Source organism: Centroberyx affinis, unplaced genomic scaffold (assembly GCF_046629955.1).
Source record: "Centroberyx affinis isolate AG114_WGS23_722 - 3 ecotype Tasmania unplaced genomic scaffold, CSIRO-AGI_Caff_v1 ptg004149l_1, whole genome shotgun sequence".
NCBI lineage: Eukaryota > Metazoa > Chordata > Actinopteri > Beryciformes > Berycidae > Centroberyx > Centroberyx affinis.
Window position 1 is genome coordinate 270,062 of NW_027281915.1, and position 12,503 is coordinate 282,564.

The following is a 12,503-nucleotide window of genomic DNA, read 5'->3' on the forward strand; positions in this document are numbered from 1 at the left end:
TCTGCCGTTCCCTCCGGTCTGAACCGAGGACGGATGGATGGATGAAGGGAAGGAGGGAGGGATGGATAGAGGGAGCAAAATGGATGGATGTGTGGAGGAGTAGGTCGATAGGCCATTATCATCAGCATACATTAAGCAAACTGTATGGAAATGACCTGAACCACTCTACCACTCCAGAGATGGAGGGAGAGGGGGAGAGAGTGGGAGTGAGGAGGGGAGAGAGCGAGAGCGCGAAAGAGAGAAAGAGAAGGAGAAAAACACCAGTGAGTGATGAAGTGATTGAGGATAGGAGTGAGTAAGTGAGTGAGAGAGTGAGGGAGGGAGGGAGGGAGGGAGGGTGAGGGAGGATATGAGCCAGAGAGGAGGAAAACAAATAAAAACTTGCTAATCATTATTTCTGTATGAAAACAACAAATAAGACTGGAGTGCGAGTGGGCGAACTATGGTACATACATTATAATGCAGTGAAAATATTAAATTGCATTCAAATGGGATTGTGTGCAAATGGTATTCAAGCAGTCATCAACTGTGTGTGTGTTCGTGTGTGTGTGTGTGTATGCAAGTAACAATGATGTGAGGAGTGAGCCCCTCTGCTTTTTTTCCTCACCGACACTATATAAAATATTCAAATATAATTCAGATATATACAAACAGAAGCAAACATGGAAATTTAAAGTAAGAATGTGCCTATATGATCTATGGATATGACAGCTGTCATTAGGTTCTGTGTGTGTGTGTGTGTGTGTGTGTGTGTGTGTGTGTGTGTGTGTGTGCAACACTTGTAAAAATAAAAAAACCCAAAAATAAATGCACCTTCATTTACATTTTTGCTGTCACTCTAACCCACTGTGCGTAGGTAGGGGTTCAGTGTTTTGCTCAAGGACAGTTTGACAAGACAGTCAGCTGTTGCACGGATTGAACCTGTAACCTTTCTGTTACGGGACGTTCACTGCAACCACAAAGCAACCTTGCTACTCCAAGTTTTGTGCAGTCACGCTCAAGAGGCTGTGCCATCCTTGCTTTACCACATTTTGTTGAGCTACAAGTGCCATTATTTTGGATTGTTTTGTCTGAAATCTGGACAAGGTAATACATTCTATCAAATCGAAAAGAAAATACTAGAAATTTATGCGAAGGTATAAAATTCAAATGAAAGCAGAACAAACTATACACACCCTTGTTACCTTTATATTACAGGTTAAATGGGGTCACTGGCAAAATTTAGTGAATTGTTTCATGTCATGTGTTCAGACTTAACATTTAGCTTCTACTTGGTTCAATTAAGAATGGCATTGAATACTAATTCATGAGGTATCAATGACAAAATGAAATGATCATGTCCCCACTACTGAATGTGAAAATACCTAGGGGGTACTTATTGGTAATTTTTGTCTAATTTTACAGTACAGAAACTACGATGAAAACATGGAGAAGGTTATCAGGGCTAATGTTTGTGTCAATGACAAGCATTTTTTTTTGCATGCGTATGCTATAAAAACTAATTTCACAGAGATATAAAATCCTACATTCAAATGCTTGCTGTGGCATTGAGACAAACTGGAGTCAGATTCTCCTGATGCTGCAGGGTGACATCACTGGGGTTAACTCTTTTGGAACCTGGGGGTCAAACCACAAACATGCTGGGTGTATGTGCATGTGCACACGGATTGTGTATCTGCATCTGCAAGTATTAAGTTCCATGACTGACAACATCCTAGTTAACCAATATCTTTAACGCCTACCTAGTGTCTAAGCGACCAAAACTTATAAGATCTGACCAAAACTCTAAGATTTCACCAAGAATTTAGATAGATGCAATGGAAACACAGGTGTAACACTGGCTTAAAGTCTTTCATTTAGGTGTAGTGTGCATGTAGCATTCTCATAGCGTTGGCTATGAGAACGCGTGTATATGAGTGTATATGACACCTGCACCACACCTATGCCTTGGTTCACACTTAGCCCCAGGTTCAATAGCAGAACTGTCACGGAACTTGCCAACACCTGAAGGAATCCTATGTCTGAGGCTTATTGAGCAGACACAGCGTTAAGTGCTGTCCATGGTATTAAATCTTGTCAGCAGACATTAACACATGCAGATGACAGGTGTTTCTATGGAGAAAACTATTAAAATGGCGATATCCTCTGATGTGTAAACACATGAATGCATGTCAAGTGTAGCACAGATGCTCCAGGTAGGCATTGCAGGCACTGGCTCACTAGGATAATTGCGGAAATCCAACTTCATAATGCATGACCCTATCTCTTTAGGAATGCATGTTTGTGTGTGTGTGTGTGTGTGTGTGTGTGTGTGTGTGTGTGCTTGCACGTGGAAACCAGAGACCCTAAAGCTGGCTATCAGCGTGTGTGACAGCTCTTGACCTCGAGACTTGGTCCCCAGCCAATAGAGACTGACTGTGACACTGGCAGGGCTAAGCCTCAGTGGAACAACCCTGTCAGTTTGTGTGTTGTTGTGCGTGCATGTGTGTGTGTGGGCGTGTGTGGGTGTGTGTGTGTGTGTGTGTGTGGGTGTGCGCACAAGTGTAAATGCAGCGTCAGTCGTCTGACCAGAGTGATGAGGTCACGACAGCGCTGTCACAGCTGTCTATGAAGTAAGGTACGTGACCTGTCACAGTCACAAGTCTAACCATAAGAGATCTTTATGGGGAGAGTTGGATGAGAGTGTGTGTGTATGAGAGAGAGAGAGAGAGAGAGAGAGAGAGAGAGAGAGAGAGAGAGAGAGAGAGATTGAGCGGGGGAAAGTGTGACTGATGATGAAAAAGAACAGCTAGAAGTAGAAAAATGAATGTATGATCAAATGAGCAAGAAAAAATACCAAAATTAAGTAGTCCCGCCTGAAACAGTTCTAGTGAATAGAAGTAGAATTTCACCAAATAACAAACTTTTTTGGGGGGGAATCTTCATTATTTGTGTGTGCACCCAAAAAAATGTCATTAAATGTTATACTTTCTTAGAATAAAACTTACAACTTTGGATCACTTTGATGTTCGGCAAAGGGTACCAATAATTGTGTCAAGCATCTAAAGAATGCACTTGGAAAGACTTTAATTAGCTGTGCAACAATGAGTGGCAATGATTGCGAGGAGCATCTTTCTGAGAATAAAGCACATCACATATTGGAAAGGCGCTTTTTTCCCTGTTGCTTCTGAATAAAACAAAGTAATTGCCTACATTTTCTGGGAGCATAATAAAGCTCATTACTTGTGTTGTTTTTCTCTTACAGCCTCTGTGGTTCATTGTCATCAAAAGTGCTAGTAACTGGTGAGTGATTCAGCAGTCTTATACTATACTTTCCCTTTCATATCTGCATCCATCCATCCACCTGTCTATCTTTTGATCAACCTATCCATTGTGTTATATTGGCGACAGCAGCAGAATAGACATTTATTTCTAGGAAAAACTTGTGGATTATTACTTGAAGTGCTGCACCAGCAGTAGACGTTTCTGGCTGTTGTGAATAAATACATGGGGGGGAAAAAAGCAAAAAGAAACATTTTGTATTCCTGTAACTGATTTCAAACCATGGTGTTCAAACCATATAAGGGTGGTGATGGGGGTCATCTAGTGTGTTTGTCACTCAGCATTGGACATGGAGGATCTTATTGGGTGAGATATGAGGAACCATCTCCGCTGAGTCTGACTAGTCGGCCTGTAGCCTGTCTACTATGGAAGGCATTCTCTTCATTACCGCCTGCCTCCCGCCCTACCCCACTTTCTCCTCCATCCATCGCTCCATCCATCTTTCATTCCATCTATACCTCTATCCCGCCCCAGACATATATTACTATATCACTGACCATTGCGCCATCACCCTGCCAAGTTTGTTTTTTTTGCTTCCTTAGCATAAATGTGACTTTTTAACTTGTTTTCAACCGCCATTATTACATTTTTGGTTGCAAGTATGTCATCAATCTTCTTATTGTGGCTGACATTCAAAGCCTCTTCCCCACTTCACCTCATCTCTCCATCCCTTCCTGTCTCCCTCCATCCCTCGATTAGGCCTGACATTCTCAGCCCTCTCTCCTCCCTCACTCCATCCATCCATCCGCCCTCTTATAGGTCTGGCATTCTCAGTCCGCTCCTCCCTCCTCCCTTCTTCCAATCACACTCTTCCTCCCATCCATCCCTCTGTAATATGGTTGACATTCTTAACCCCCCTCCATCTCTCCTGACTGACTCATGACTGGAAGGGTCTTTCGCAAGTAGCAGAATTATAGGGCTTAGGGCCAGGGGCACAGGTTAAATGTACTGTGAACGGAGGTAGAGCGATGAGGTTTATGTAAGAAAGATAGTTTGAAGTGCATTACAGTAAGAAGTCAGGCAATAATCTGTGACAAATGAATATACCACACAATTAAGTCTTGGACAAGGCTTGGGCCGATATTCAATAACACTGAATATCTGAAAATATCACAATATTCATGAAATATCGTGATATTTTCTACGGTATCGAATATCGGTATTTTGGCAGGACAGCATCGCAATATAAAATTTTGGAATTATATTTTTGGATTTTGAATTTCTTCTATTGGGCTGCAGGGCGTGTGTCCTTGAGCAAGACACTGAATACAGCACACTGCTGTACACACATTTTTTTGTAAGAAGAGCATAACATTGCAAAAAAGTAAATAATCTTAGAAAAAAATACTATGACTACACATGCTCAAATGCCACATAATTATGAGTTTTCATATTCCCCTGTATGCTGCTTCTGTGTCCTATTCACTAAGAGCGAATATACTGTGTGTGGGTTTACTGAGTTTCATAAGCTATGTACCTTAAGTACAACACATACATGTAGAGGTGCACCAATGTGCGCATACATACACACACACACGCACACACACACACACACACACACACACACACACACGTACACCTACACACAAGCACACACATACATAAAAACGCTGAACCATAGGTCAAAGCCTGCTGGCTCTGCAACAGTGAAGCAACATGAGCTAAACGCCCACAAAGCATCATGGGACCGGGATGATGTGGGTGTATTGATTTCTGTGTGGGAGTGGGGCAGAGGGGTGGAGCTAAAACTGGAAATGCACTACATGACAGATACTCAGTGAGTGATGTCTAAATGGGCATGTGGGGGTGGATGGATGTAATGGAGTAGGGTGGTATAGAGCAGGGTTGAATAGAGCTGCAAGACAGGACAGAGTAGAGTAGCGTAGAGTACAGTAGAGTAGAAGGGAGTGAGTTGGAGGGTGGGTCTGGCGTCACAGCGTACAGACCTCACCGTGGAAACGGTTGCTAGGAGTAGCGGGAGGTTGGCCTATAGGGGAGCTGACCTCTGTATTTCACATCAGCACCTCTCACCTGGCAGTCTCGCTTAGCGAGACCCATCTCCACACTTCAGATCAGATCAAAAAAACAGTTGGAGTTGTTTGATAATCCGGCAACCAATCACTATTGTTGTGGGCGGCACTGAGCCCACGACACAGTGATAGTGCCCTTCACAAATAATTGTGGAACTAGCATGCACAGCTGAGAAGAGCCCTGACCCGTATTGATGGTAGTGTGCAGGCAACTCAGCAATGGAGAAATCTCCACAAAAACCTTGTATAAGAAAGTAGAAGTTGGTCGTCTCTGTGACATCAGTTTTAACAACAAAAAAAACAAAGGGGAAACAGGGGAGGGAGCCGGCCAAAAATTGCCCGAGCCAATGGGAGGATTATCCAAGCGACCAACATCTGCTAGACTAGACTACTCACCTGGTGGTGTTAAGATTGAAGGGTGTGTGTAAGTGTGCAAGGGTGGGGGGTGGAGGGACTATAAGGTACTTAAGAATTTAAGAAAGCTACTTAACCCCTGTGACGACAAGAATGTCATAATTGTATTGACCAAACATTTAGCATGGAGTAAGTGCTGTAGTGTAAAACAATCAATGGCTGTCATTTTCCATATAGTTTCTCCTGTTCTAAATGCATGGCTTCCATAGACCTACTGTATATAGAAGGTCTGAAAAACATCAGAATTTTTCTCAAACTTTGGTTTCACAGCAGAGCCGTGTTTAACAAGCCGAAGCCTCCTGATTTATTCTGTGATTTAAGCGCAAGATAGATAATTTTGTAGATCTTGCTGTTGCATGTGATGTAAAAACAAAAGCCCTATCTCCTGATTGACAGCCACTGTCACATTTTTATTAGCCTGTCATGATGTTAGCTAAGCTGTCTGTCATATCTGGCTGTCTCCGCCGTGAACATACTGCAAAATGCTAAGGAAGAATAACTTAAGACACACTTGTAATGCAAACAGGCATAATAGGGACTGGTAGCATCCCCCGCTACACACACACACGCACACACACACACACACACACACAAACACACTCACCTGGCAGAAGACAGGCTTGTAGGTTTCAGAGAAGAGCTGGGTCAGTTCTTCAGAGTCACACAGGTCCAGCGGCAGCCGGTCCACACACAGACACTTGGAGTGGAGGTTCTGCTCTTGGCTCAGCTGGTTGACATCCATCCACTGCACCATCAACGACCGATCCCCCTGCACAAGAACAGAAATCTACGGTCAATATTTTTAATTGTCAACTGTAATCAGTTACATTTGCTTCATGCCCAGCATTCTAAGTGGCCTGTAAATGGAGTTAATTTTTTGTGAATTCCACAAATTTTTGTCCTCTATTTGCTCCGTTGTTCTTCTGTGGAGGGTGAAAAACATTTTACAAACTGTAAATTCCTCATTTACTCATTGATGTAAGAGCAAGATACAACACTTTGTAGCTATGAGCTTACTTCCATAAAATGTTCAACTTCTTGGCTCTGTAAGTGCTGATCTGAAAGCTCATCAGCCCTTCAATTAAGAAATAACCTTCAACCTCTTCTACATATTACTTCTGTTCTTATTCTATCAAGGTAACTATCTTTAGTTTTCATGCCTATAAACTAAAATAAACAGATTTTGAGGCACCTAGAGAGGAGATGAGGCTCCTAAAGTGTTTTTCACCCTTCCCTGCACATTATTTTTGTTTTCACACTGTCACTGCAATTGTCTATGTTTTTTTATTGTGGCAATAAACCAAAACCAAACTGAACTTGCAATACCCGTATTTGTACTGTATATCCGCTCTCCCCTGTGTTGGGAGATCTCATCACCCGAGGCTGATGATTACAAGGTTTAGTCAAGTTTTGTGGAAGTAAACAACTCAATGTGTTGACACGACACCAGGACTGAAGAAAGGTAGCTTGATTCAAATGCATCATTCTTTCTTTCTGCTTCACTTTCATGTTTGAATCAAAACAGGCTTCCTGGTCCCAGAAAAAGAAAATATTCTGCTTCCAGTACTGTTTTGTTGGAAAGCTGAACTAAATAAGACAATGAAAATATCAACTGCTTTGTATTGACCAGGAATGACTGCGACTGGTTCAGTTCGGTCTAGTCTAGTTTAATCTAGTCTAGTACAAGTCTACAAAAAAAAAAAAAACTCTGATTCTACAAATACTACTTATTCCTATTAAAGGCTTAGCTGATGAAGACCACTTATTGTAAGTCGCTTTGGTATAGTATCTGCTAAATTACGTAATGTCTAGTCTAGTCTAGTCTAGTTTAGTCTAGTTTAGTCCAATCCAGTCTAGTCCAATCCACTCCAGTCAAATAAAATAAAATAAAATCAAGTAAAATCAATTAAATTAAAGTAAAATTAACTCAAGTAAAATCAAGTCAAATCCAACAAAGCCAAGTTAAGTCAAGTCAAGTAAAATCAAGACAAGTCCAGTCCAGTCAAGTCAAATCAATTTAACTTGCAACACCCAGATTGTGTTCTGTCTGTCTGCCTCTGCTCTCCAGGGGCCTCATGTATAAACGTTGCACACGTACAAAAAGGTTGCGTACGCTGGTTTTCACACACACGTCGGGATGTCCCGCAAACTTTAGACCATGTGTACGCACATTTGTCTGGCTTTCTCAGTTGGCGACGCCAAACTACAAAGTAGTGAAACTCTCCAAATGTTTCAAAATACCATTTTTACTCAAATTAAATTAAAGTAGTCTATGAAAAACAAGAATTATTTCCACTGATACACCATAATAGTTTGGTTATTTATGTGGATAATGTTTAACATTAGAAAGGCCAAAACCCATCTGGCATTGTCATTTTCAATTGTTACTTCCTCCAACACTGGAGGAAAATGCTATTTTTTCCTCCTTTCATAACTTTTCCTAAATATGAGGGTTTTAAATGAATGAAAAAAGCCACTTAGGAAATAGATACAGGCACTCTGTGAATGCGTCTCTCTCTCCTCTGGCTCGCTTCAAGTAGGTCTGACTTATTGAGCGCAATGAAAACCTAGTGAAACTAATTTCCCACAGATGACATCAGGCCTTACTCACAATGCCAAACCAAGATCGCCAGTAAACTGGACAGTTTTCTTTGTCTATGTGACATGGAGATGTTAACGCACGTCAGGGACTGTACAGTTGCCGAGACGCACAGGAGGCGAGGCGCACAGATCCATCTCTCCTGGGAAGAAAACGCAGTGTCGGGTGGGCAGATGCACTCGGAATAAGTCCTGGAACAACTGTGAGATGTCCAAACGATTTGTGTGTAGTACCTGCTCACACAAACCACCGAAGCTGTGCGCTGACTGCGGGACTGAACGGTAAGAAAGGAAAGGCCACCCGTGCACAAAACAAAAAAAAAATAGTGTTGAAAAAAATGCCACAAATGGAAAAGCACATTGCCATATTTGGAGCGAACACTGGACATGTCACATTATATGGTTTTGTTTTTAATCTTTGAATCAGTTCAATTGTGCAATCTTACCTTTATTTACAAAAACACTGCATGCACATTGGAAATATTTGGAGAGGGGAGCACTGAACACAGGCACATTCACCATCGTTTTTGACAAGACAGTGACAAAAGGGGCGTATTTATAGTCATTTGCATAATTAATTCTGGGAGGAGACAAGGCGGGGTGAGAGGCTCGTGCATGTGTGCTCAATTTTACGTTGATTGGGATGTATAAAGGAAAGGTGCGCAGGACCTGGCGTGCGCACAGTTTTATACATCTGAAAATTTCTGTGCGTACGTACTTTTCAAGTTTTGTGAGTACGCCATCTTTCAGTATGAAATCTACTCAGTGTTTTATACATGAGGCCCCAGGTTCGCAGACCTCTCATGACATTTGGGAGACCCTGCAGGAATCGCTGCAGGATCCCTTGTGGGAGTGTTTTCAGGTCAGGCTAAAAATACGAACGGGGCAATGTCCTGGTGGCTCGGCAAACTAAACTGCCACCACGTTCCCCTCCAAGGGGTTCAAAGCTACAGCCCATGACTTTCATCACCTCCTCCCCTCTCTTTCCCACACCTCTCCTGTCTTTTTCCTGCGGATCCTCCGTCTCTCTTTAACAACGTACCTGCGGTCGGCCCAGCAGCTCGGAGCGGGCCCGCGACGCCGAGTCCTTCTTCATGTATTCCACGAAGCCGTACCCTTTGGAGTGGCCCGTCAGCTCGCTGTACACCAGGAAGGAGCGCTCGATGTTGCCGTAGGAGCGCACCAGCTCCTCGAACTGCTGGGCGGTGAAGGTGTGGGGCAGGTTGGTGAGGCAGAGCAGGGAGTCGGTGGGCTGCAGGGTGACGTTGATCAGGCGGCCCCGGACTGTGCTGTGATGGAGGGAGCGGATGGCATCCTGAGCCTGGTCCCCGTTCAGCAAAGTCACAAAGGCTGGAGGAGGGGACAGGATGGGGACAGCGACGAGGGGGAAAAGACGAGCAGAGACGAGGAAAGAGACGCACGGACGTAAGTGGACGGGGGACGCATGAGGAGACGATCAGACGCACACAAAGAGACATTTAGAGTGGACATTCAAAGGCACAAAACGACAGATAGAGAGCAGAGCACGCAGAGTAGAAACACACACTCAAAAGAACAGACACAAAACGGCACAAGTGAAAAGCAAAGGAAAATAAATGATAGGCCGAGCGTGGGAAAAACACAAGAGGGGAAAGAGAGGAGAAAGAGAAAATTGGGCACACACACACACAATCAAACATACAAACAGACAGTCATAAAGACAGACAGACACACACACACACACACAGAGAGAAAGACAACACATTAGCTAGATAGCCTATAGGGAGTCACTGGGTAGGGGGAATCCACTGTGACACACAGACACACACACCTTACCTGGTTTAAAAAACACAACCTGACCAATATACAGTATATATTAGTAAAATGATGTATATGGCATAGTATATGATGTATAGTATGTACATGAAGTATGTAACCTACATGACATGCCGTAGTATAGGATGTATATGATGTGTATATGTAGTATGTATATATATAGGATGTAGTATGTATATGACATGTAGGCTATGATATATGATGATATGATGCTATGTAAAAGCCCTTTGAGACATTCTTGTGATAAAGGGCTATATAAATAAACAAAACAAGACTATATCAGTGTACCAATAATATTGATGAATACTGGCATTTCACAATCAATCAGTTGTGGTTAATTTCACCCTGATAGTACATTTACTTACAGTAAAGGTGGTACATGTAGCATTTTTACAACAACTATCATTGTCAAATGAATTGTGATTCCTTGGTATAATTACCATAAACAAATTAGGCCATGATTGGGAGGATTGGTAGCCTGTCAGTCTTCTCGACAATGGTCTTGTTTGTTTATGGTTATTATACTAATGTCTCAAAATTAATGTGGTAAATATTTATTTTGGATAAAATGCCACATGTAGCACTTTTAACCACTGGCAAAAAGAACAACAGCTGAGTGTATACCCTGTGAGTCTGTTGTGATATTCTATGTGGGATTTGAGAAGGCTGATGATAATTTTATGTGAAGTTACAATTTGTTATATCAGTCAGTGTAATCTTAGGTTTCTGTTACTCTTTGATACACACACATTTGAGGGATCATTTTCAATAGGTTTCCTCTCCTATCGACATTGATATCCAGCCGATAATCAAACACACACACACACACACACGGGGGGTGACAGGAGTGTGTGTAATAGAACATTACAAGTCTTATAGGCTTGTAATGTAAAGGTCTTTTTAGCTTGTAATGTAAAGGTCTTTTTAGCCGGTCTACATGGCCTGAAACAGCCTTGCCATCATGCCGAACCAACCATGGACGGATTCATGAGCGGTGAAATGAGGCGGTAATAAATTGGAATGTGTAGCGTGGCCAAAAAGCCCAGTGTGTGTTTGTGTGTGTCTGAGTGAGAAAGAAGGAACGTCAAGAGAGTGGGTTGGGGTGTTTAGTGTGTAGAGTTTACTTTTTTTTTTTTTATTTACACATCTACAAATGATGAACCACAAGATGAACAGAGAAGAAAAAATAATTGTTTGTGCAGTCAAAATATAAAAACAAGAGGCTTTACATCTTCCCTTAAAGAAGACAAATCTACAAAAACACACAAAATAAATGCAACTGAATTGATATGGAAGGTGTAGCATGGCCAAAAACCCAATGTGTGTTTGTCTGAGTGAGAAAGAAAGCAATAAAGAGAAAAGGTATACTGTATATTGTATACTGTGACCCTACCATCCAGTACGTTAAAGGTAACTTGTCTGCTTAGTACTGTAGATACTCTAATACCCTGTGAAAACACTTAGCTGGAACTTATTGGTAAGAGAAGTGAGCTTCTGACCGGAGGAACATCGATTCAAATCCCAGCTGGGAAAAGGTGGAGGGAAAAGTGAATGAGACGAGCCCTGCCCTCCCTCCACAACTGCTGCTGGTGCTGTTGAGCAAATGCTCCAGTGGATCTGCTCAGTGGCTAACAGTAGAAAGCTGTGATGGCACTGGGCAGCTGTCAGGTATGAGTGTTTATATCTGAGTGAGTGAGAATTCTGCTGAAAAAGAGCATGCACACAGGTTAAAAAAATAAATATCTGCATTTTCCCTCGACTGCACCCTGTGCCTCACAGTGTCAAAAAGCTAACAGAATACAGTTGAAGTGGAAACAGTAAGTTAGATGCCATGGTGTTTTCTCAGTCTCTCCTGTTCTGTGAACCAGCTCCATCAAATGCAAGTTGCCATTGGCACAAGTTGCATATTACCATTGAGTAATTTGCGTTATACAATCTTATACAATGTACAATCTTTTAGAGCATTGTGCCTTTTTCCCATGAAGAGCTGAAATGAAGAACGGGCTGTGGACCAAGGGCAAAACTAACAAACACACAAGCAAACAAATGCGCTATTCAATATTGATTACCAAGAGATATGACGCATAGACAACTTCTTAGGTCTGATGTAATCATGGAGATTGTTTATATATGCCTTGCCATGAGCAACTTCTCTCAAAACCAATCCTCAGATTTTAAATGAATTGCATCACTCTCTAGCACCCATGGGAGGCAAAAAAAAACACACACAAAAAAAAACAGTGCATGACTAATTCAGCTCCAATCAACAGGTCATAAACAGCACAGCCTACTCTCCTCAGTATGCAACAGAATAGTGTGTGTGTG

General features: G+C 42.2%; 1 protein-coding gene across 1 annotated transcript in view; it reads right to left on the reverse strand.

Annotated features, from left to right (window-relative positions):
* raver2 (ribonucleoprotein, PTB-binding 2) overlaps window positions 1–12,503 on the reverse strand; it is a 71,663-nt gene that overhangs the window by 21,323 nt on the left and 37,837 nt on the right. The window contains exons 3-4 of the mRNA XM_071542673.1: window positions 9,406–9,713; window positions 6,370–6,534 (exon numbers count right to left, since the gene is read on the reverse strand). Coding sequence (XP_071398774.1) covers window positions 6,370–6,534; window positions 9,406–9,713 — 473 coding nt within the window. The remainder of the gene's footprint in view (window positions 1–6,369; window positions 6,535–9,405; window positions 9,714–12,503) is intronic.